The sequence below is a fragment of the Balaenoptera ricei genome, chromosome 16, assembly GCF_028023285.1.
Source record: "Balaenoptera ricei isolate mBalRic1 chromosome 16, mBalRic1.hap2, whole genome shotgun sequence".
In the NCBI taxonomy this organism is placed as follows: Eukaryota; Metazoa; Chordata; class Mammalia; order Artiodactyla; family Balaenopteridae; genus Balaenoptera; species Balaenoptera ricei.
The window spans coordinates 63,343,651-63,365,835 of NC_082654.1; the positions used below are offsets into that span (position 1 = coordinate 63,343,651).

Genomic DNA, 22,185 nt, shown 5'->3' on the forward strand with positions numbered 1-22,185 from the left:
CCGGAACAGCACTGCGGGCACCAGTTGGCAGAGCTGGCGTGGACATCACATTCCCTCCCCACCCCCCAGCTCCCAGCCTTCTAGCAGCTGTGAGGTCAGCTTGCAGAGTGGTAGCACCTCCCCCCAGCCACCATGCAGAGCCCAGAGGAGCATGGCACTGCCAGGGCCAGGGCAGGCGCCAGCTCGGATTCCCCAGGTTCCTCCTTCCTCCTGCAACCCCTCTGCCGTCGCTTCTCCTCCAGCCCCCTGATCACGTCCCAGAGCATTTCCCCCACGAACACAAGACTGCGGCTTCTCATATAACACATAAGCTGTGGTGTGAACTTCTGGTAAATGAAGATCTTATTTAAAACTGTGCGCTATCAGGGGAGAGGAAGAGACAGGTTCCAACACAGCTCAGCCGTCTTGCCGGGAAAAGGAGGTTGGATAGAGCAGAGAGCCACCAGTCGCTCCTGGGAAGTCACTGGAGAAGGGCGATGGGGCCCTGGGCAACGCTCCCAACTCACCTATGAGGGTCACGCAGGGTGTCACTTTCTTTATCTGTGCAAGGAGCTGACCCCCATTGGAGGTTTGGAAGAAACAGTGGCTTAACTTTGCAGGGCTTTGCAAGAATGGCAGACCTTTGGACCAGAGAGGCCTTGGCGATGATTGGATCCTGGGGCCTCTACATTAGCAGCACGACAGAACCACTTGAGTCACTTTTAAAGCTCCCAATGGCCAGGTCAGACGCTAATTAAGCCCAGTTAAGTTAGAATCTCTGGGCGGGAACCAGGCAGAGGTGATCCCATTGATCGGCCAAGGCTAAGAACCAGCAAGCCCTTTTCTTTTTAACAAGAGGTGTGCATCTGAGTCACCTGGGGTACTCTGTCAAAATTCATATGCCCAGACTTCCTAAACCAGAGCCGCTAGGGGCAAAGACCAGGCATGTGAATTTTGAAAAAAACCAAAAACCAAAAAACTCTAGGAGATTCTTAGGTACAACCCTAGTTATTTGTTCACGGAGCACCTGGTCATCGAGGGCCCAGTCTGTGCCGGGCGCTGTCCCGGACCTGGGGGGGTACAGTACTGAGTGACATGGCCCCGTCCTCGTGGAGTTGACATGCTAGAGGGGCGACCGACGATAAGCCAGCAAGCATGTAAGTCCATAGACAAATCATAATTCCCGATGGTAATAAGCACTAGAAGAAAAACTAACGAGGCAGGGGGATCGGGGAAGGGCTCTCCGAGCAAGGGTCGTCCAAGCTGGGACCCAGATGGCAGGAAGGAGCAGGCCACGTCAAGGTCAGTGGTGAGAGCACCCCGTGCAGAGGCATGTTTACTGACGTGGAAGCTGCAGCCTCCTGTCAGCTGCAGACCCACACTCTCATCAAAACCCCTGTTTACAGATCCTGGCTACACAGGAAATGCTGAGGAGAGGCCAGTGGTGTCACAATTGCCCTCTTTGGCTCTCAGGAAATTCAAAAGTGGCTGGAATAAAGGGATTTTAGAAAATGTACATCTGTCAGGGACCTCAGAGTTCCCTGGTCCAGCTTCCTCAGTTAACAGATGGGGAAACGGAGGCTCAGCAAGAGGCAGTGATTTACTTTGGTGTGGCATCTCAGTACTGAAAGGGTTCAATGGGACCATGACTCCACCATGAGTCACTGTCAGGCCCAGTGTCCACCCTTCCCCCAAAGTCCCTGCTGCTCTTTCTCTCTGTGTCAACAACCTGTGTGTTCCAGGTACAAGGCCCTGATACACCCAGGGGGCTTGGGTGGTGGGAAAGTGGGGCCTCCTCCCATTGTCTCTCTGAGGGTGGGGAGGTCCTTCCTCCCACACTGGGAAGCCCATCAAAGGTCAGAAAAAATGGTGTGCGATAAGGCCATGGAATTTGGAACTTAGTGGGAGCTGGAATTTCCCTATGTGGAAGGCTGGTCCCGCTGTCCACCCCTGGTGAGCATACAAGGGAAGGGTATGGCATATTCCGGGGAGGGGGCGGGTGGCCCAGGCACTCAGGGTCAGAGGACTGACGTCGAGGGGAGGGCAGGGTGGGCAGAGAGAAGGTGGCCGGCTGTCTCTGGAACAACCCTGCCCAGGAGAGGCAAGCTGGATCACCAGGTCACTCTGTGGACAGACCACTGAAAGAGGCCACTGCTTGTTCTTGCTCAGCCCTTATTTCCACCATGAATGTCATGTGGACAGGAGGGCGAGGCCAGGGGCTGCGTCAGCACCTTCCCTCGCAGGGCCACGGAGTGAGGAGAGCTCCTGTTCCCTGTACAGCTGTACCCGCTACCCTCTCGGACCAACCACAGCTAAAGCCCTGATAGCTCCTCTCAATCTCCCTCTGAGTTTCCTGGGTAAAACCTGTAGGTAAGACAGGGTGCCCCGGAAGGACAATCTTCTTGATCTTTCTCAGCCACGTTAAGAGTGGAGAGGGGGGGCTTCCCTGGTGGCGCAGTGGTTGAGAATCTGCCTGCTAATGCAGGGAACACAGGTTCGAGCCCTGGTCTGGGAAGATCCCACATGCCGCGGAGCAACTAGGCTCATGAGCCACAACTACTGAGCCTGCGCGTCTGGAGCCTGTGCTCCGCAACAAGAGAGGCCGCGACAGTGAGAGGCCCGCGCGCCGCGATGAAGAGTGGCCCCCGCTTGCCACAATTAGAGAAAGCCCTTGCACAGAAATGAAGACCCAACACAGCCATAAATAAATTAATTAATTAATTTAAAAAAAAAAAAAAAAAAAAAGAGTGGAGAGGGGCCGGTAAGTGGGGAAAATCCGGTAGCGACAAAGCAAGTCCAGAGATGATGTGGGCAAGTCAACCCCCTCCCTCTGCCTCAGTCTCCCCAGCTGTAAGCAGGGGCCGGAGTGGTGGTGGTGCAAGCACTCACCCAGACAATGTCCTGTGGTTGTTAAGAAGCTCAGCTTCACTTGTGAAGGTGCTTTTTGCATGAAGTGCTCCACACCTGTGAGCGATGGGCACCAGCTGGACGCGTGGTGGGTGGGGGATCCAAAGACAGCACGCAGCTGATTCTCACGACCAGCTCCTGCTCAAGCAAAGAGGACGTTGGGTCCTCATGTGCCCCGTTATAAGGTCTGCCAGGCTTCTGAGGCAGAGGGAGGGGACTGACTTGCCCACATCATCTCTGGACTTGCTTTGTCGCTACCTGCCTTCTAAGGACTGCACCCTCCCTGGCAAGCACTACAATTCCCCGGAAGGAGCCTTGGAAAGGAAGTCCAGGGTAGTGTGATGGAGACGCCCAAGCACCTGGGAACTTCTGTGTAGCCAGCTCTTTACATCAGTGATCAGGGCCCTTGGGGGCTTGGGCAATCGGTCTGGTCCAGTGGGCCGTGATGGGGAGGTGGGGAGGTTGGCTTACTTCAGGCTCCCAGTGGCCTCTCTCCCTGGAGAGTCCAGACCCTCAGCTGGCCCTGCCCTTCCTTCTGCAAGCTGCAAGGACCCAGGGTGGGGCAGAGGAGGATGCTGTCAAGGGTGTAATAAACGACTTACTGACTGGCAAGCAGAGTTCTCAGGGCTCGGAGCATGACCTTCCGGCAATTATGCCCTCCACCGCCTGCCCAAGGCCCCTCCTGCTCTGTGGAGACGCAGGTCTGGCTCGGCCCCTTCCTCCCAGACCACTGGACCTGCAGGGGCCTGAGGGGTGCAGACAACCCCCTGCAGCTGCTAATGTTCCTCCCCAGGCGCCCACATGAACACACACCCTCTTGGACCAATCCTTAAAATGGCGCAGGCTGTGGGGGGAGGGGCCGGCTGAGCATGCTGCCTGTGACCAGCCTGTGGGAAAAGCCCAGTTCTGCCCAACGATCCACAGCGCTTTACTGAGGCCAGAATCACATCAGTGGGGGATTCTGTATTTTACAAAGCAGCTCCGAGTTCTGTTCACTCACCACCCAATCACTCCACCAGTTATCACCAAGCAGCTAGCGCTCACGGGGACATCCAGGGAGGTACACAGGGGATAAGCCCTGATTCCGGCCCTGGAGAGTGGATGCAGAGTGGACTCCTGGAAAGAGCACTGAATTTGGAGTCCAGAGGCTAGGGTTAGACCTAGACTAGACTCTGACCCAAAAGCTGGGAGGCTGGCGGGGGGGTCACTTCACTTTCCCTGAGCCCCATTTTGCTCCTCTGCTAGGACCTTCCTCCTAGAGTCATTACAAAGCCTAAAGGATACAGTGTGTTCGAACTGGCCAATGTGGGCACGAGAGCAGGCCCAGAGCGGGAGGGAGGCCAGGGGCTCAGAGGGCCTGAAACACACCTGGCGGGCAGACGGAGTATATGTGGATGAGAACCTCACAGGTAAAGGAAATAGCAAATAAAGCAACCACCTCAGCATCTTCCACAGTTCTGTATAGAATGGAGTGTGTGTGTGTGTGTGTGTGTGTGTGTGTGTGTTTATATGTGTGTGCACGCATGTGTGTGTTGCAAGGGACTGGAAAAGAGGATCCAAGACCCATCTGAGTCCCAAGGAGCAACGTGCAGAGCCTGTAAGTAAATAATAAATAACATATTCCACATCATGCAACGCCATTTGCCCACATGAACTAATTATGATGTTGGTCCCACCTTTTGTCTGTGTGGCCAGTGGTGTAGGATTCATTATCCCCCATTTGACAGAAGAGGAAAGCAAGGCCCAGAGGGCTGTAGGACCACACAAAGCCAGGAGTCACAATTTAAGCCAGGGCAGGGATGGCACTTGGGGTCCTGTCCCTCTCCTCTCCATCTTCCTCGGGGGCAGCACAGGGAATCTGTCTCCCCACACAGGGCTCACTGCTTGGATCTATAAGCAGAGTGGGAAGGGGCATCTGATGAGGAAGCAGAATGTATTCAAGAGGCCATGAAAAAAGAATGAGAAGAGAGGTCTGGGTCTGGCCTGGTCTTATATCCATTTCTTTCTTACATGAAAGGTTGCATCCTATAGATACTATTTTGTGCTTTGCTTCTTTTACTTGTCAGTATGTCCTACGAATCTCTCCATATCAGTTCTTGAAGAGTTCCAGCATCATTTTTTAGAGCTGCATAGCACTCCAGTGTGTGGTTGTACCATAGTTTATTCAGCTCCTCTACTGGGGTGTTTGGTTGTTTCCAATATTTTGCCATTACAAATAACGCTGTAATGAATCACCATGCGCATAAGCGTTTTTGTATTGATAAAGGTATATCTTAAGGGTAGATTTCTAGAAGTAGGATTGTTGGGCCAGAAAATAAAGTGTACATGCAGTTTTGTTAAGTATTGCCATATTAGTTCTCCAAAGGATTCTACCAATTTGCACTTCCTCCAGCAGTGTCTGGAAGTGCCTGTTCCGCATAGCCTCCTCAATGGAATGTGTGGTCACAATTTTTAATTTTTTCCAGTCTTGTACGTAAGAAGTGGTGTCTCAGAGTTGTTTTAATTTGCGTCTTTCTAATTATGAGTGAGTTGTAACATTTTTTTCATGTGTTTGAGGGTCACTGTTACATCTTATTTTGTGAATTGTCTGTTCATGTCTTTTTCCCACTTTTTAATCAGATTTTTTGGTTCTCTGTCCCTCAATATTTGAGAGTGCCTTATGTATTAGGGATATTAGTCTTTTGTCTGTGGCATATGTTATGAACATTTTCTCTTAGTTTGTCAAATATTTTGTCCTTTGACTTTCCTTAGGGTGCTTTATTGTAAAAATTTTTTTTAATTTTATGTAATAAAATTTATCAATTTTTAATTTTATCATCCTGGATTTTGAGCCACAGTTAGAATGCCTTTCCCTGTCCCAAAATTAAAGAGAAATTCACCTGAGTTTCCATCTAGTACTACCTGTATGGTATAACTGTTTACATTTAGATCCCTAATCCATTTAAAGTTTATTTTTCTGTTTGGTGTGAAATATGAATCAAAGTTTATCGTTTTCTAAATGGCTACTCAGTTGTCCCAGCACCTTTTTTTTTTTTTTTTTTTTTAGTTTTCTAGTGTTATTTATTTTAATATCATGCAGAATACAGAGTGGGCAATATCTTGTTCCCAACGCTTTTGTGATTGGTTAATCAACAAGTTATAACTAAGGGTAGCTGTATTCTAAGAAGCAGGTGAGAGGGACGCAATGGCCAGCACCATTTATTTAAAAGTCTATCTTTATCCCAGTGATCTGGGATACCACCCTTGCATATACCACATTTCCACATGCATTGGGGTCTAATTCTGGGCTTTCTCTTATCTTCGAGGAGCCTATCTGCCAATTCAGGCACCAGCTCCACATTATTTTAATTATAGAGGCGTTATAGTATGTTTTAATATCTGGTAGGGATAGTTTTACTTCTTCTTTACCCATTCTTGTGCCTCTAATTGATCTCTCTTGTTTAATTACATTGGCTAATACTTCCAGCACAGTGTTGGATGGTAAAAGAGACAGTGAGCATCCGTACTTTATTACTGATTTTAATGGAAGTGCCTTTAGCGTTTCCTCATTAAATAAGATACTGGCTTTAGCACTAGGGTGTATATATATATATATAAATATACATGTGTGTGTGTGTGTGTGTGTGTGTGTGTGTGTGTGTGTGTGTGTATTTTATCATACTAAAAAGTATCCCTTAATCCCTATTTCCTTGAATGTTTATATCATGAATAGGTGTTGAATTTTGTCCAAGGCTTTTTCAGCATTTATAGATATAATCATATGATTTTGTTTCTTTAGATTCATTAATATGGTATATGATATTAATTTGGCACACACTATTAATATTAATAGATTAATTTTGAACCAACTTTTTTTTTCTAGAATAAATAAGGGGACTTTCCTGGTGGTGTAATGGTTAAGAATCTGCCTGCTAATGCAGGGGACATGGGCTTGAGCCCTGTTCCGGGAAGATTCCACGTGCTGTGGAACAACTAAGCCTGTGCGCCATAACTACTGAGCCTGTGCTCTAGAGCCCGTGAGCCACAACTACTGAACCCATGTGCCACAACTACTGAAGCCCGTGCGCCTAGAGCCTGTGCTCCGCAACAAGAGAAGCCACCACAATGAGAAGCCCACACCGCAACAAAGAGTAGCCCCCGCTTGCTGCGACCAGAGAAAGCCCGCGCGCAGGAACAAAGATACCAACGCAGCCAAAAATAAATTAATTAATTAATTTTAAAAATAGAATAAATAAGATTTAGTCATTATATATTATTTTCTTCAAAAAAAGGGGGGATGGAATTGGATACCAATGATGACAGCTACGATTTACTGAACAATTTCTCTGTCCTCTGTATGCATTATTGTCTGATTCAATCCTCAAGATACCTATGTGAAGCAGGCTTTATCATCCCCATTTCACAGATGAGGAAACTGAGATTAACAATGGTGAAGTAGCCTGGCCAACATCACACAGCTAGCAAATAAAAGAGACAGGGCTGGATCTTGGGTCTCATTGATTCCAAAGGCCTTAGTAGTACATGGGCAGCATTATTTAGCTGTTACTTGGATATATTAAAAATGCTTATTATTTGATAAGGTGTTGGAAGGGGTACACCTCTGTAGGAACTGGGGGGAGGGCCTGCCCCTACTTCCCAGAACCCTGAGCTGCCCTCCTTAGCCCATCCTGCCAGAGGTCAGCAGAGGAAGGTTGTGATGCGCTGTGAGGGCTGCCGACCATGCGAGCTGCCCCAAGGCCAGGCAGCAAGCAGCCTTCAAGGCCTGCCATGTCCCCTTCCAATCTCAGCCTTGATCGGTCCCAGCATTTATGTGTCAGGCTCCAGACAGTGTGGGAACAACTCGGAGAATGAAGACGGGTCCAGGGAGGTGCTGGGCTGTGAGGGAACAAAGCAGAGGGAAGAAAACCCTAACCTCCACTCCCTGCTGGTCCTGACTGTCCTGTTTTCTAAGAACAGGCAGCCGGCCGAGGGATTATGTAACTCCTGGTGGGCATGGCAGATGGCGTGCTGGCTTGGACACCTCAAACCCAGCACTGACACTAACCTTCCCTGACGTGGCACCCTGGCCTCCCCTACTCTGGGGTGTGGAGCAGAGAGGGATGGGAAGCGACCCAAACTCTTGTCATCTACCTCAATAGCCGTGGCCACCTAGGCCACGGGAAGAAGTCAGGGCCCACCCGCCAGCGGGAGGTTCCAGCCAGGGAAGTGGAAACGCAGGCCCTCTCCTGCCTGCCCCACAGCGAACAGCTCTCTGCACAGCCCCTCGGGGAACAGAGCCTGCTGTGTCGGCCTCCTTCCACCTCAGATGAGTGGCCCCTGGGGTTTGGAGAAGTTTCCAAAGCACCTGTCCAGGCATTTTCTCCCTGGGCCCTGCCTAGCGTTCAGCTTCTTTTATTCCTTTTGCTGATGGGTAAACTGAGGCTCAGAGAGGGTGAGTGATTTGCCTGTCACACAAAGACAGATCTGGCCCTACATTTTCCTGCTGGTGCATCCCACTCTGTACAGACACAGCTGGCCTTAGGGCTGAAGATTCCAGACTCCTAGTCCAGTGCTCTTTCCAAATGCTATGACAATGCAGGCTTCTCCTCAGGCGGCTCACCAAGTCACCCTGTGGGCCATCCCGAACCTTATGTCTAATACTCCCCACGTCAAGAGGGGAATATTGGAAAGAAAGGAGGGGTGTAACCAGCGATTTGCAGGTTGATTTCCTCCCAGGTAGAAAGAAAAGGGAGCTGACCTTTACTGACCATGCCTCATCTCGTTTTCATCTCCCCAACAACCAATCAGGACCTCCATTTCACAGTGAGGCGATGCAGGCTAGGGGAATTACAGCTAGTGTCGGAGCCAGGACTTGAACCCAGTTTACTGATTCTAGGGCAGACCTTCTTGCACTGGACAGATGAGGACACCGAAGCCCAGAGAGGGAAAGGGACTAGCTCAATGCCACACAGCAGATTAGCTGCCGGCTAGGATTAGAATCCAGGTTTCCCACTCCTCAGTTTAGGACTCTTTCTGTATGTGTGCGTCTGTACAGAGTGGGATGCACCAGCAGGAAAATGTGGGGCTAGATCAGATTTGCAGCAGGGGTTGCTGTGTCCATCAGCTCTGGCTATCTCGGGCTGCCAGGCAGGAGTTCCAGATGAACCTGTGTTAGGGGCTCCTGGCAAGGGCCGGCGGGTGCCCAGCTGTGAGCGTGGCAGTGGGCCCAGGACTACTGCTGCCTCGGCTAAGGGCCTGGGGGTGTTTAATCTCCCAGGGATGCTCCCTGAATGTTAACACTGGACGCAGTGCCAGGGGGAGCCTGGCTTAGCCAGACTCTGCAGCCAAAACTGCTCCCCTGTATCAAACCCAGCTCCTGTCAAGACGCTGCTGGCAGTTGCTCTGGAGGGCTGAGGCCTCCAGTCAGACCCTGCCCATGAACCTTCAGATATACTGTCTCAGCCCACACTTGCTCCCAGGCCCCAGGGCCAGTGTCCCTGCAATGGACATTCTCTTGAGCCACTAGAAGGCAAGGTGGAGGGGAATGATCAATGGGCTTGGGACTGCAAATAGGAAACAAACATCTTTTTTGTCTGTTTGTGTTTGTTTCTTTGGCCGTGTCGCCTGTGGGATTTTAGTTTCATAAGCAGGGATCGAACCAGAGCCCTCAGCAGTGAGAGCACAGAGTCCTAACCACTGGACCCCCAGGGAATTCCCAGGAAACAAACATCTTTAAACGGCCTGGACCAGCCAGCCATGGCTTGTGAAGGCCACCTTGCAGATAAGTACAAAGTTTACCAGCCCAGCAAATGTCTGCTTGTCTGCTTTCTCCACACAAAGGGGCAGAGGGCACTTGACGGCAGTCCTCGATTAATTCTTTGTGGTTCCACTGGATTCAGTGAGTAAATTCTTTGCTACCTAGGGGCTCTGACCACTGAAGACTTGGCTCTGACATCCATGGTACCTTGTGCATAGTAAGTGACCAAAGATGGAAAGCAGGAGAGAATGAAGGGAGAGAGGTAGGCAGAGCGGGGGAGGGGTGGGGTTGTAAGCAAAGCAACGAGAATCTTCTAATTCTTCGGGTGCGCATCTACAGTAGCAAGTCCAAAGCATGGCAGGGAGTGAGTCACAGCAACCTCTTGGGTGAGGAAGGCTTGCGTGAGTTCCTCATTCATCTGTTCTACAAGTGTTTATCAAGCACTCTTTGTGTTCCAGGAACTGTGCTGGGTGCCAGGGACATGCGTGCAAGCAAAATCAGACAAATCAGACCCAGGCTCCCTAGGTACCTAATGTCACAGTTGCTCTCCTGTCATCTAGTTGTTTTAACCCCATCCTGTCTCCACCCGCTGACCCTGCCTCCTTGTCCCCAGGGCCCTGGCTTGGGTGACAGGAAAGAGAAGGATGGGAACCTGCCCCATAAGACATACCCCACCCTACCCCAGGTCACTCCTCTGTCTCTGAACCTCTGTCCTGCTGTGTCACAGAATGACCAAAGGTGGGATGGAGGAGGGGAGCCAGGAACAACATTCCTGGAATCCCGACTCAACTTCTTATAAGCTCTGCATCCTCCATGGGTGTCCAGGCCCAGGCTGGGCAGGCGGGCGCCTCTGATTGCATTACAGAGCTGCTTGCCTTCGGCTCTGTCTCCTGACACCAGTAATGCCTCCAGACACCACTCAGGGCCTCTGGGGGTTGCAGTCTCCTGGGTGACGTTCCTCCCAGACCCTAGGGATGCCTCCTGATAGCCACCAGGCCCAGGTGGGCATCAGGGACCAGAAAAGGCAGCCTCCTTCTTCTTGCCCCTCTCCCTGGCTCTCTGGTCAACGAGGAAACTGCCACCAGGAACTCTCTGTTCCCCTGCTTTCCTGCCCAGAGATGTAGAGGGAGAGAAGCAGGGCCCAGGCCCAGCCAAGGGGGCAGCCAGACTGGGGGCAGGGAAAGGCAGGTAGGAGGGAGGCCAAGGGGAATCAATGGAACCTACTCTGTGCCAGGACTGCATGTCTATCTCACACCACATCACCATCCAGTGAAGTCAGCGGGGTCATCCCCACCCCACAGATGGGAACGCTGGGGTACACAAAGGTTGAGCCACCTGGCCCAGGAACTCAGTAAGAGTCAAATCCTTTTAATTCCAAAACCTTGGCTCTTTCCACTAAGAAGGGACCCTTGGCTCCAGAAGTCTTGTTTTACCAGATGCTCAGATGGCTGAATTCAGAATCCATTTCCTGGGTGGATGTGGCAGACATTCCCACCCCACACCTTCACATACACACCCCCTACCAAGAAGGCCCTTTCGGTTCACCCAAGCTCTGCTCATCCTTCCAAAGCCAGTCAAGCACCATCCTCCCCTCCTCCAGGAAGCCTTCCCTGACCAACCACCCGGGCCCACAGGAGCTTCTCTCAACAGCTGAAGGATTTCCTATTGTTATCACCCAATACTTGGCACCAATAACAATGAGGAGGAAGAGAAGGTGGACAGTGAGTTTTACTGAGCGATTTAGAGTGTGCAAAGCATTTGCATACATTATCTCATTCATCCCCACAAGGAGCTGATGAGATTGGTGCTATTACCACTCCCCCTTTACAAATGAAGAAACTAAAGCTCAGAGAGGGTAGACAACTTGCTCTAGGACACACAGCCAGATGCTGGAATAGCCACGATTTGAACCCAGGTAGTCTGACTGCACAGCCCTCCCTCTAAGCACCACGCCAGATCCCTCCCAGTACACACACATCTCGGCTCGTCCTCAAAAGGGCTCCTCTCTGTTGCCCCATCATACACTCCTGTTGCACCCCAGCATTACAGGCCTGGCACGTGGCTCATGCTTCAAGAAGAGACACAAATCAATTCAAGGGTCAGGCCAGTACTTTGCCCACCTCTGACCCCAGAGCCCAGCACATGCTCAGATTGAATTAATGTCCATGTGCACCAAGTTTTAGGGCTCGGTGTGTTCCAACACCCGATGTGGTGACAGGAGTCCTCATTCCCCATCCCTGCGCTCAGCCACCCTCCACCCCTGAGAAATGAAACAGTGGATGGGATGGCCAGGTCTGGACAGTGTGCTCCTGCCACAGCCTCCAGAGGGCCCCCTTGAGCCTTGTGGCGGTGGCAGGGTGGGGCAGCAAGTGCCTCTCTGCTCACATGCCCAGGATGCCTTTGGCGATGGGGTCCTTCTCTGCCTCCCGGGCCCTGCTTGGCATCTGGGGCTCTCAGTCTGTGAGGCAGGAGTTGCTTATGAAACAAGAAAAAGGGACCGAGGTCCCAGAGGGTGATTTATAGCTTTGGAGAGAGAGACCCAGGGCCGCCTAATGCTCACAAGGGCATTCTAGTCGATATATTGACCTTCTGGAGGGGCCTCTGTAAACACAGTGGTTCTGGGCCATGGTTACCTCTGTTTCTTGTTGGTTGCTGGGGCCTCTTCAGATGGAACCAGACACAAACCCCAGAGCCCCTAAGGATCATCCTTCCACCTTTCCCCCATCCCAAATTTACAGATGGGACCCAGAGAGGGAAAGGCACTCGCCTAAGGTCACACAGCAGAGAAAGAGCAAAAACCAGAGTCCCCTAACTCGCAGACCAGGAGCTGCTGGGCCTCTAGGGCCTGAGCCTCCCTGCTTTCTCCTCCCCCAACTCCCCTGGAGGAGGACGTCTCTGGCATCGCACGGCTCTCTCCTGAGGAGGCTGTGCCTGAGCACTCCCTGAGCTCACTGTGTGCCAGGCCCTGTACTAAGTGCTTTATAATATATCAGGTCATGTGATCCTCAAAACAACCCTGTGAGGACAATATTATTATCATCCCCCTTTTACAGATGAGGAAACTGAGGCGGAGCACAATTACATGAACTGCCCAAGGCCACAGAGTTAGTAAGTGGCAATGCTGGGGGGCTATGCTAAACTCCTCAGAATCCCAGTTGGCCACACCATGCACCCACAGCTGAGGCCCTGGGGAGGGGCCTCTGTGAGGAGGGGTAGGTAGAGGGGCTGGGGCTTCCTGGAGGTGAAGAGAAGTGAGCTTGCCCCCTCCAACTGGCTCATGGAAGTAGCTGGGCTGAGGATTCTGTGCTTCCCTTCTTACCTACTCTGTGTTCTCTGGTGGGCGCCTGGCAGAAGGCAAAGAAGTATACCTCCCCATGCCTCCATCCCCAACATAATCCCTACCATTTCTTAAAAAGCGTTTTCTGGGCGCACTCCATCTTCAAGAACCACAGAGAGCAAATCAAAGAATAAGAAATCTTTTCATCTCCAGTGCAAGAGGTAGCTGAGAGGGGTGGGTCCCCCAAGGGACATCCCTTCAGTTGGGCCTGGGAAGGCCAGGATGGAAATATGGCCGAAGGTTGGCTCACCAAGGATTGGTGTCCACGCAGGATAGAGGCCTTGCAGATGCTGACAGGGCCAACTTCTCAAGAGTGGGAGAAGTCTTGGGCCTTCTTCACCCCTGCCCCCATCTTGTCTCCTCTTCAGAAATGCTCTTAGAAAGACCCAAAAAAGAGAGTCAAGGTCTAGCTCACATCACCTCCTCCAGGAAGCCCCAAGGCTCTCTTCCCTGAATAGACAGTTGACCCTTGAACAATACGGGCTTGAACTGTGTGGGTCCACTTATAGGCAGATCTTTTTTCAATAAACATAGTACCTGTATTTTCATTTTACAGATCTTTAAATTAACTGTGGGGGGTTTCCCTGGTGGCGCAGTGGTTAAGAATCTGCCTGCCAATGCAGGGGACACGGCTTCGAGCCCTGGTCTGGGAAGATCCCACATGCCGCGGAGCAACTAAGCCTGTGAACCACAACTACTGAGCCTGCGCGTCTGGAGCCTGTGCTCCGCAACGGGAGAGGCTGCGACACTGAGAGGCCCGCGCACCGCGAGAAGAGTGGCCCCCCGCTCGCCGCAACTGGAGAAAGCCCTTGCGCAGAAATGAAGACCCAACACAGCCAAAAATAAATATAATAAATAAATTAATTAAAAAAAAAACTGTTTAAAAAAAATTAACTGTGGGGATGAGTTTATGTTCAATTAGAGATTATAATATGTGGAATCAAAAGAACTAGGGTTTGAGTCCTGATTCTATCCAAACCATTTCAGCTTCCTGCCTTTGGGTGAGTCACTTATCAATTCCTTTATTTTTGAGGCTGAGGTAGTAGACAGAGGATTTTTAACTGCTGGGGAGTCAGCGCCCCTAACCCCGAGCTGTTCAAAGGTCAGCTGTAGTGTCATTGCTCTCATTTGCTACATACAGGGGCTCTCGGAATGTCATTTACCATTTTTTAGAGTGGACATCAGCATCCCTCACACACAGTGACCACCTTGCGGGCTGGGGCCAGGGCTGCTCTGGCTCTGACCCAGGTCTGAGGTGGGCTTCCTAAGTGGCACCCACCTCCCCAGTGGGGTTCTTACAAGGACAAACTGAGGTCTTACATATGCGGGTTTTATAATCTGTAAAACAATATGTATATCGGTGGAGCTGTGATTTTCCTATAGGTCTCTCTGGTCCACAACAGCACACCTTATCCTAGAGTTAAGGATGGCAGGGGAACTGGGAAAGCAGGAGAGCGCTTTGTGACCACGGAAATGAGGAACAGTGGAGTCCAGGGCTCATGTATGTGTCCGTGTGTGCACGTGTCCTCTTAATTGCATCCACGAGAGTCCCAGGCCCAGCCGTGCCTGCCCATGTTGCTCTCCATGAGGGATGCCACTCACCCAAGCTCTGCTTGCCTCTTCTCCGGCAAATTTCAGTGGACACCCCACTCCCCCTGGAGGGCTGAAGCATGAACCTGACCCAGGTCAGAGCAGATCTTCAAACCACAGGCCCTGTCACTGTTCTAGGGAAGCTGGGAGCTGACTGCAGGAGACCCCAGGACTCGGACCCCTGTCCTCCTGGGGGTAGGCACTGAAGCTCCTGGACTGGCTTTAGGGCTTGTCTGTGGCCAATCTGTCCCACCTGCCCTCAGTGGGGGAAGCCAGCTTCCTCCCTTCCAACTCCACAACCTGGCATTCAGACCAAATGGACCAAATCCTGCTCACCTGGGTCCCACCTCAAACAGGCATCCCTAAGAATACAAGAGAGGAGCTTCCCAAGCCTGGTGGTGACTCACCCTCCCCACACAACACACTCCTATTTACACACAAACACACCACAGCTGCACCCATATGTACACTGCATACCTCCCCCACCCAAACACACACACAGCCACCTACATCACACATCCCATATGCAAAAGGCACAACTCAGCACACACACTCATTCCCCCTGCACACTTCACCTCCACGCCCAGCACCCAATGCAGCACCGCACCTACCCTCACCTCCCACTGCACACTCCCGCCCCCGCCCACCTCCTCCATACACATTCTCACCACGCTCACTCCTCCATGCATGCTCTCACACCCACATCCTGGCTTCCTCGAGAAAAGAGCCGCCCAGTGGCGGGGAAGTTGTGAGGCACTGGGGGCAGCCTGTTCTGGGAGGTGAGAAGGAGGGAGGCTCTGCTGCGAGCTCACTCCCTAACCAACCCTGCCCTGAGAGCTGCTGCGGGCTCCCACAGACTGATTTAGCTCCGCAGGGGAGGGGGTGGAGGGGACTGGCCAGGGGGCCGAGGGGGATCAGGGTGGCTCAGGATAGGAAGGGAAGGGGGAGCGGGCGGTGCCAAGGTGCGCGCAACCCCCAGGTACCCGCGCTGAATCAGCCCACCAGGCGGAGATGCTAACCGGGCCGCTGTGTCCGCAAGGGTAAATTCGGGAGCTTCCAGCAACCCAGGGCTTTGGGAGAGAAGGAAGAGGAAACAAAAGGGGTAGGGTGGGGGGAGCGGGGAGGCGGCTGATGTATGCCAGCACTTCAGCAAATGTTTTCGCTGCCATTAGCCTCGCCGAAGCTTAGGACAGGAGAGAAAGGGGCGCCACGGGGTACCGGTGGTTGGGCCTCGCCAGGGCTTGCCTGCCCTGCGGGGTCGTGGAGGGCAGCGGCTGACCCGAGTTCGAATCCAGCACAATCTAGCCGCCCATGCAACTCCCAGCGAGGAGCCAGGCTTCTCCCAAAAAGCCCGGAGGACGGAGGACGGGGTCTCACCTGGCCCCGGCTCACCAAAATGCACTATCACCAAAATGCACTAGGTCGGGTGGGGGAGAAACTCCCCGGGCTCCAGCAGCACCCGGCTGAGCGCAGGCCCAAGGTTGGCAGGAGGTGGTGGCCCAGGCCCAACTTCAGAAGCAAATCAAAAGGATGGAGGGCACACATTCCCTCCACCCTTCTGAAACTGCCCTTCCTCATATTATTCTAATTATGGTATTCTAAATTTTCCTTTAAAAAAAGGAAAGAAACAGAAAAGCACAGAACACACTTGTTTGGTTTCATTTTGCCTTCACAGCTTTAATGATTCCATTTGTGGAAGCTGTTTAGAAAACTGGGGAGGAGGAGGAGGAGGAAGAGGCCAGAATCACCAGCTCTGGCCTCAGCGGCCAACTTCCTCCTCTCTGTCCCTGGGTGCCAGCCTGCCTAGGTAGCAGTTTCTCTCTACTTCCCAGCCCCACGAGGGCAACCCCTAAACCCCAACCTATGACCCCTGCCTCTCCTCCCTTTCCTCCAGGCCTCAGGGTGCTCCAAGGTGCCTCCTTGCTACTCCAACCCCAGCGATAAGGTTCAAATGACCATATGTTTGGCCAGCAGGCCCGGGAGGAGGTTCCAGGATGGGCCAATGAGAATCACCAACCAAGCACTTGGAATGTAAGAGATCCACCTCCCCTCCAGCCTCATCCCCAAAGTCCTAGGCAGCCCAGACCCTCCTTAGAAGACATTGCTGGTAAAAAGGAAGGGGAAGTGGTAGGCAGACCTGATGACGTGGTCTGACAGCCAGGAACAGGTCATAGTACCTCAGTCCAGGAGAAACTCAACAACAAAGTGAGTGCAGGAGATGAGCCCCCAAAGCTTCAAAATAAAAAAGTAAAAACCTATTTTGCCCCCAACTATACAAATGGGTACAGAGCTCTGAGGCTGGCTTGTGATTTATCTCACCTGGGGCAGGTGGGGCTTTTGCTGAGAGGATCAGTGTTGGAAGGCTACCCTTGGGCACTTGCCTGGTCTCAGGGTCTCACCTTGACCTTTGGCCCAGCCCTGTTCCACCTCTCCCAGGTCCCTGCTCCCAACTTCTTTCCACCATCCCCCGGCAAGTCCCAGTCTAACTCAGCTACCAAACCTACTTCATCTTTAGCTGCCTGCCTTAGCTGGGCCTTGATTTCAGAATCTCAATCCCAGACCCATGCGGCCAGTCTGCAGCCCAGGTGGAATAAAGGAGCCACAACTAGAATGAGGTTTATGAGGCCTGAGTTCAAATCTCAGCTCTATCCCTGAGTCCCAGTGTAGTCCTGGGCAAGTCAGGGCCCGTCCCAAAGCTTCAGCAGTTAAATAAGTGGATTGGAAGAGAGAGGAATTGTTTCATCCTATGGAATTCCCAGTTTGGGGGCTGGGGAGAGAAATTACATACAGAATTCCTCCCCTGCAGTGGTACTTTCACTTTAATGAGAAAACCCAGTAAGACGCTCTTGATTTTCCATTTGTTTAAGTGAAATGGGCATTTGGTACAGAGTAGAGGAAGACAAGGACAGGCCACCACCACACATACACACACACACACAGCAGAGACACTAGGAAAACTTAGAAAGACACTAGGAAATTTTAATTGCACCTTAAAAAGAAGTGCTATCATGACACCTTGGTTCCTTCTCGACCATCCCAGCCAGAGGCCAAGGAAAGGCTCATTAAAAGCTCCAGGAAAGGCTGAGGGGTGGATGGGAGGAGATTCCCAGGGCCAGCCTGGGCTTTTGAAGTGGATTCTCCTGGCCAGTCACTTGCTGAAATCTTCTAAGAGTCTCGGGTTTATGGTTCCAGGTTTGATTTCTCCACCATCAAACTTTATGGCTTAAAAAAAAATTCTCAGTGCTGGAAAGGGAACTCATTCCCATATTCACTGGGAATGGGGGTGGGGGAAGGAGAGAGGGGTGCCTGCCCCTTGAGGAGAGCCTGCACACGCCCAAGAAGAAGCTTCCCCCTCCCATGGATGGGACCACAGGGAGGAGTCCAAAGTGGCCTGAATCAGCCCACTATTGGACAGGAGCCCTGGATACAAATCTGTGATCTGCGGTCACTTGTAGGCAAGATTTGAGGAAAGGCTACATCCTGGACTTCATTTTCCCCATCTGTGCAATGGAGCTCATGAGGAATCACTGGGAGGACCTAAAGAACATTCTGAAAAATGTTCTGTGCCTGTGGCATTAGAGTACAAGGGCTGTGTAGGAGGAAGGGGCATGTTCTCTCTCCTGAAGGCAGGTTTCTGAGGGCAAAGGGAAGGCAGCAGGCTGACCCCACCAGTTGGCCCCTCTCAAGGCTGGTGGACAGGCAACCCCTGCTGCGCTAAATAATGAGCACAATTCCAAGGCCAGTTCTGCTCACTAGTGAGAAATCAAAGCCCGGTATTAGCCACCCATTTCTGGCTGGGCACCAATCATGCTCAAATCCATCAAAGCCCTGGGCCTGGGGTTTCTTCTGGGGAAGGTGGGGACCAGAGGCTTTGTTAAGCAGGCAAGGCAGGCCACCCCCAGCCTCCCCAGCACAGCCTACTCTGCAGCTCTGGAGAGCTCTAGGCCAACCAGTCTTGTCTTTCTCCTGCCTCCCCAGCTCCCCACCCTCAGTAACCCCAGTATTTATTTCTGATACCCTTGCCCTGCCGGTCCAAACACAGCTTCCCAAGACCCAATCCTGCCCATATGCCATTTACAGAGACTTCACCCAACCCTTCAATCACCTCCCCTCAAACACCCCCAAACCAGAAACCAACACCCCAACCCAGCACCTCCCACACCCAACTGCACTCTTTAAAACAAAGTTGGTCACTCAGCAGCCTGCTTCCTCCCCCATCATTACCTTCCAACTTCAAAACACTGCTTTAAATACCAGAGTCTGCCCAAATCATAATTAACGTGGATCAAATGATTGTGTCGTAACTTTACAACACAGGGCTGGCAAAAAAAAAAAAAAAAAAAGTGGGGTATGTGCTAAAACCAAGCCGTCACTCCTGGGCCATGGGAATCATTAATTCCAGAGTGAGGAATAGCTGACTATAAGTGGGAGAGGCGGGCGTGGGACGTTCGGGGCGGAGGGGAGGAGGGCGGCGGACGTCAACATCCAAGCGGAAGGTAGAGGGGGGAGGGCTGCGTCATCTGTCCACTTTGTGCACCAGTTTTCGGAGTCAATGCAGGATGCGGCCCACGCCCACCCAACCTCGGAAGCCTGGTGCTTGGTTTCTAGGGGGAGAGAGTGAGAGAGACAGAGGCGGGGGGCAGGGGGGGGTGAGGGAGGGGGAAAGGGAGAGAGAGAGAGAGAGACAGAGACACAGACAGAGACAGAGATGGGTTGGCTCCCGTGTGTCCACCCGCTCCCCAGGAAGACGCAGCCCAGTCAGCTACGCCCGGCCCAGCTACAGACCAGCGAGACGTGTGCACAACCACGGCGGGAGAGGCGGAATAGGGACTTTATTTTAGGAGATCACCGACTCCCTTAAGGCATCTTGCTGGGTCTGAAGTAGGAGCGTGGAGAGCGCACCTTGTCAGCTTCCCAGACGGGGAGAGTGTCAGTGACTCATTTAAAAGGAAACTCGTCAGGATCACTACGTACTCCTCCCCCCAACACACAACACCAACACCCAGAAAAAAAATTCTTCCAGGCCTGCGGATCCCAAGATCTCGAGGAAAGCTGTACGTACAAGACAGCCCTATTCCCTTCGATAACAAAACCCTGCAAGCTGGCCTCATCTGGCTGGCGGAGCGGACCCGCGCTTCCCGTGCTCCCCAGGTTTCTTGCTCCCTCCTTCTCATCTGCGGATTCGGGTCTGTGCCACGCTAGGAGTCTGGGCGAGCCGGGACCTGGACTAGGAAGTTGCCGGCGAACGGCAAGCGAGCGCACACCTGGCCTGTGCAGCGACTGTGTTTTTTCGGCGCCGCTGCCAGGCGCGCGCGAAACCAGGAGTCCCCCGGAGGCCGGTACTCCGGGAGGCGCAGACCCCGACTTGGATACCGTTCCAGGGAAAAGAAGCGATCTCTCCCTTCCAGGCGGGACCTGGAGGGCCTGAGCAACACGCCCGCCCCGCCCCGCGAGATGGCTGCGCCATCGCCCACTTTGCTGGGGCAGAGAAATCTACCTTTTAACTTGGGCGCCCTTACCGCGTTCCCTGTGCGCACTGACGGAGCGATGGACCACCTCAACTTCAGGGCAGAGTGAGGCGCCAGGGTCCCCTCGCTCCCCTCCCCCATGCCCGATCGCTCCCTACCTGCTTGGCTCAGCCTCAGGTCCCAGCAGAGCAGGAGTGTCAGCAGTAGCGCGCCCCGCGCTCCGCTCCGGGCCCACATGCTCCCGCGGCCCGGCTCGGGCGCCTCTCCCCCGGGGCTCTCTCCCTGGCCCCAGCCTCGCCGCCGCCGTCTCCGCCGCCGCCGCCTCCTCCTCGCCGTCCTCCCCGGCGCCCGGCCGCGCCAGCCCGTGCCCTCCGTGGGGGCAGAGGCAGCCACGCTTCGCAGAGGGCTGCCCGGCGCTCGGAGCGCGATGGGTACCCGGCGCCCGCTCTCCGGCCAGGCTCCGGCGCGCCCCTCTCTGCGCTCCTCAGGCTCCGGGGCTCGAGCGCTCCCTTGGCTCCCGCGTCCTGGCTTCGAAGTTGCGCGACTGAAGGTGAGAGCGCTCAGCGGCTCCCGCAGCGGCCAACACCGCGCCGTCCGAGCCCCCGTGCGCGCCTCCCTGCGCCCCGCCGCTGCCCGCGGCTCCGGCGCCCTCGCCGGCCCTCGCCGGCCCTCGCCGCCTGCCACAAGGCCGAGCGCCGCCGCTCGCTCGCCCAAGTGAGTCCGCGAGCCGAGCGGAACAGCGCGCGGCCGGGGCGGGGCCTGGGCGGGCAAGAGCGGAGCCGGCGGAGGGCCTTTCTAGGGGGTAACGACGGCCCCTTGGGCGCGGCCTCGGCGGAGCTGGGGGCCCTTCAGGGGGGTCCTCGCGAAACGCTGGGCCCGGAGCGCTGGAAATCCCGGCCGCTAGATCGTAGCTGAAAGCGGAGTCTGCCCAATTTTTGTTTCCAGAAACTAAAGAAATGTATCTTGGCGCTTTCCTCTGACTTGGTTGGCTGTGTCAGCTTTCTCCTCTGATTAAACTCAGGACTCTGTCGTTTTTGGCTCCCTGGTCTGTACTACGTAGAATCTATGCCTTCTACAGGGGGCGCGGTGGGGGGGGGGTCTTTCCCAAAAAAGCTCCTTAAATGAGGAAATCTCAAACACTCAAGTCCGTGTTAAGCAGGGGCTTACAGCTATGTGGACTTGGGTATGGATTTGGATCATCCTGTTTGGCCCTACTTGTGGGTATGACCTTGGGCAGAACTGTTTGACTAGACCCCTCTGAACCTCCTGTAGCACCCAGGGCCTAGGATGTTACTCCCCCCACCCCCCCCACCCCGCAAGTGACAATGGGGCATAGGGAAGCCATTTTTGGCTCGGGTGGGTGTAAATTTGGGCTCTGCCCCTTACCTGCTGTGTGACCATGAACAAGTTACTTAACCATTCTGATGCTTCCTTCATCATCTCCAAAATGGAGAAAAATGATAATAACAATTTTATAAGGGAATGTAGAACTGAATTTTTAAATATATATATAGAAACTACAGCACAAATGTCAGTAATCTCTCTTTCCAAGATCTCCCCTCTCAGCCAATCTGATTCCTGGTGGAAAATCCTGACCACCCAAGGGTGAGCCAAAGGGCATGTGGAGTCAGGTGGAGTTTGGGCGGTGGGCGATATCTTCCACTGACATTAGAAGGGGTGGATCAGCTAACACTGGCAGGGTCCTTGTATGTGCCAGGCATGGGGTTAAGCACTTTTAAACACTTTATATGCATCACTTCAGTTAATCCTCACAACTCTCTGAGGTGAGTACCATTTGTATCCCCCTTTTATGGATGAAGAAACTGAGGCACAGAGATGTAAAGTCATTTGCCCAAGATCACACAGCTTTGAGTGAATGAGTGGGTGACTGAAAAGGGCAGGAGAGATAGGATTGGAAAGGAACCCTCTGAGCTGGGGATCCTTGATGCTTACACCTCTTCTGGGGCTGGCAGGTGAGAAATGACTGGCAGCCAGCAGGAATGCCTCCTCCCCGAGCCCTGATCTGTTCACTACTTGGGATTTTTCCAGAATTGGGATCTGGAATCACTCCTCAAATACAGAGGCAGTGGCTGCTTCAGGAAGGGGTAAAGGAAGGCAGAGAGAGGTCCAGCCAGGCCCAGGAGTCAGTAGGGGGGTAGGCTGGAATA

The 22,185-nt window shown here is 53.1% G+C and overlaps 1 protein-coding gene across 2 annotated transcripts in view; it reads right to left on the reverse strand.

The window, feature by feature from the left end:
• Positions 1–20,685, reverse strand: part of UNC5B (unc-5 netrin receptor B) — an 87,987-nt gene extending 67,302 nt beyond the window's left edge. For both annotated transcript variants that reach the window (XM_059899253.1, XM_059899252.1), the window contains exon 1: positions 20,176–20,685. In XM_059899253.1, coding sequence (XP_059755236.1) covers positions 20,176–20,254 — 79 coding nt within the window. In that variant the 5' untranslated portion in view covers positions 20,255–20,685. The remainder of the gene's footprint in view (positions 1–20,175) is intronic.
• Positions 20,686–22,185: the final 1,500 nt, after the last annotated feature.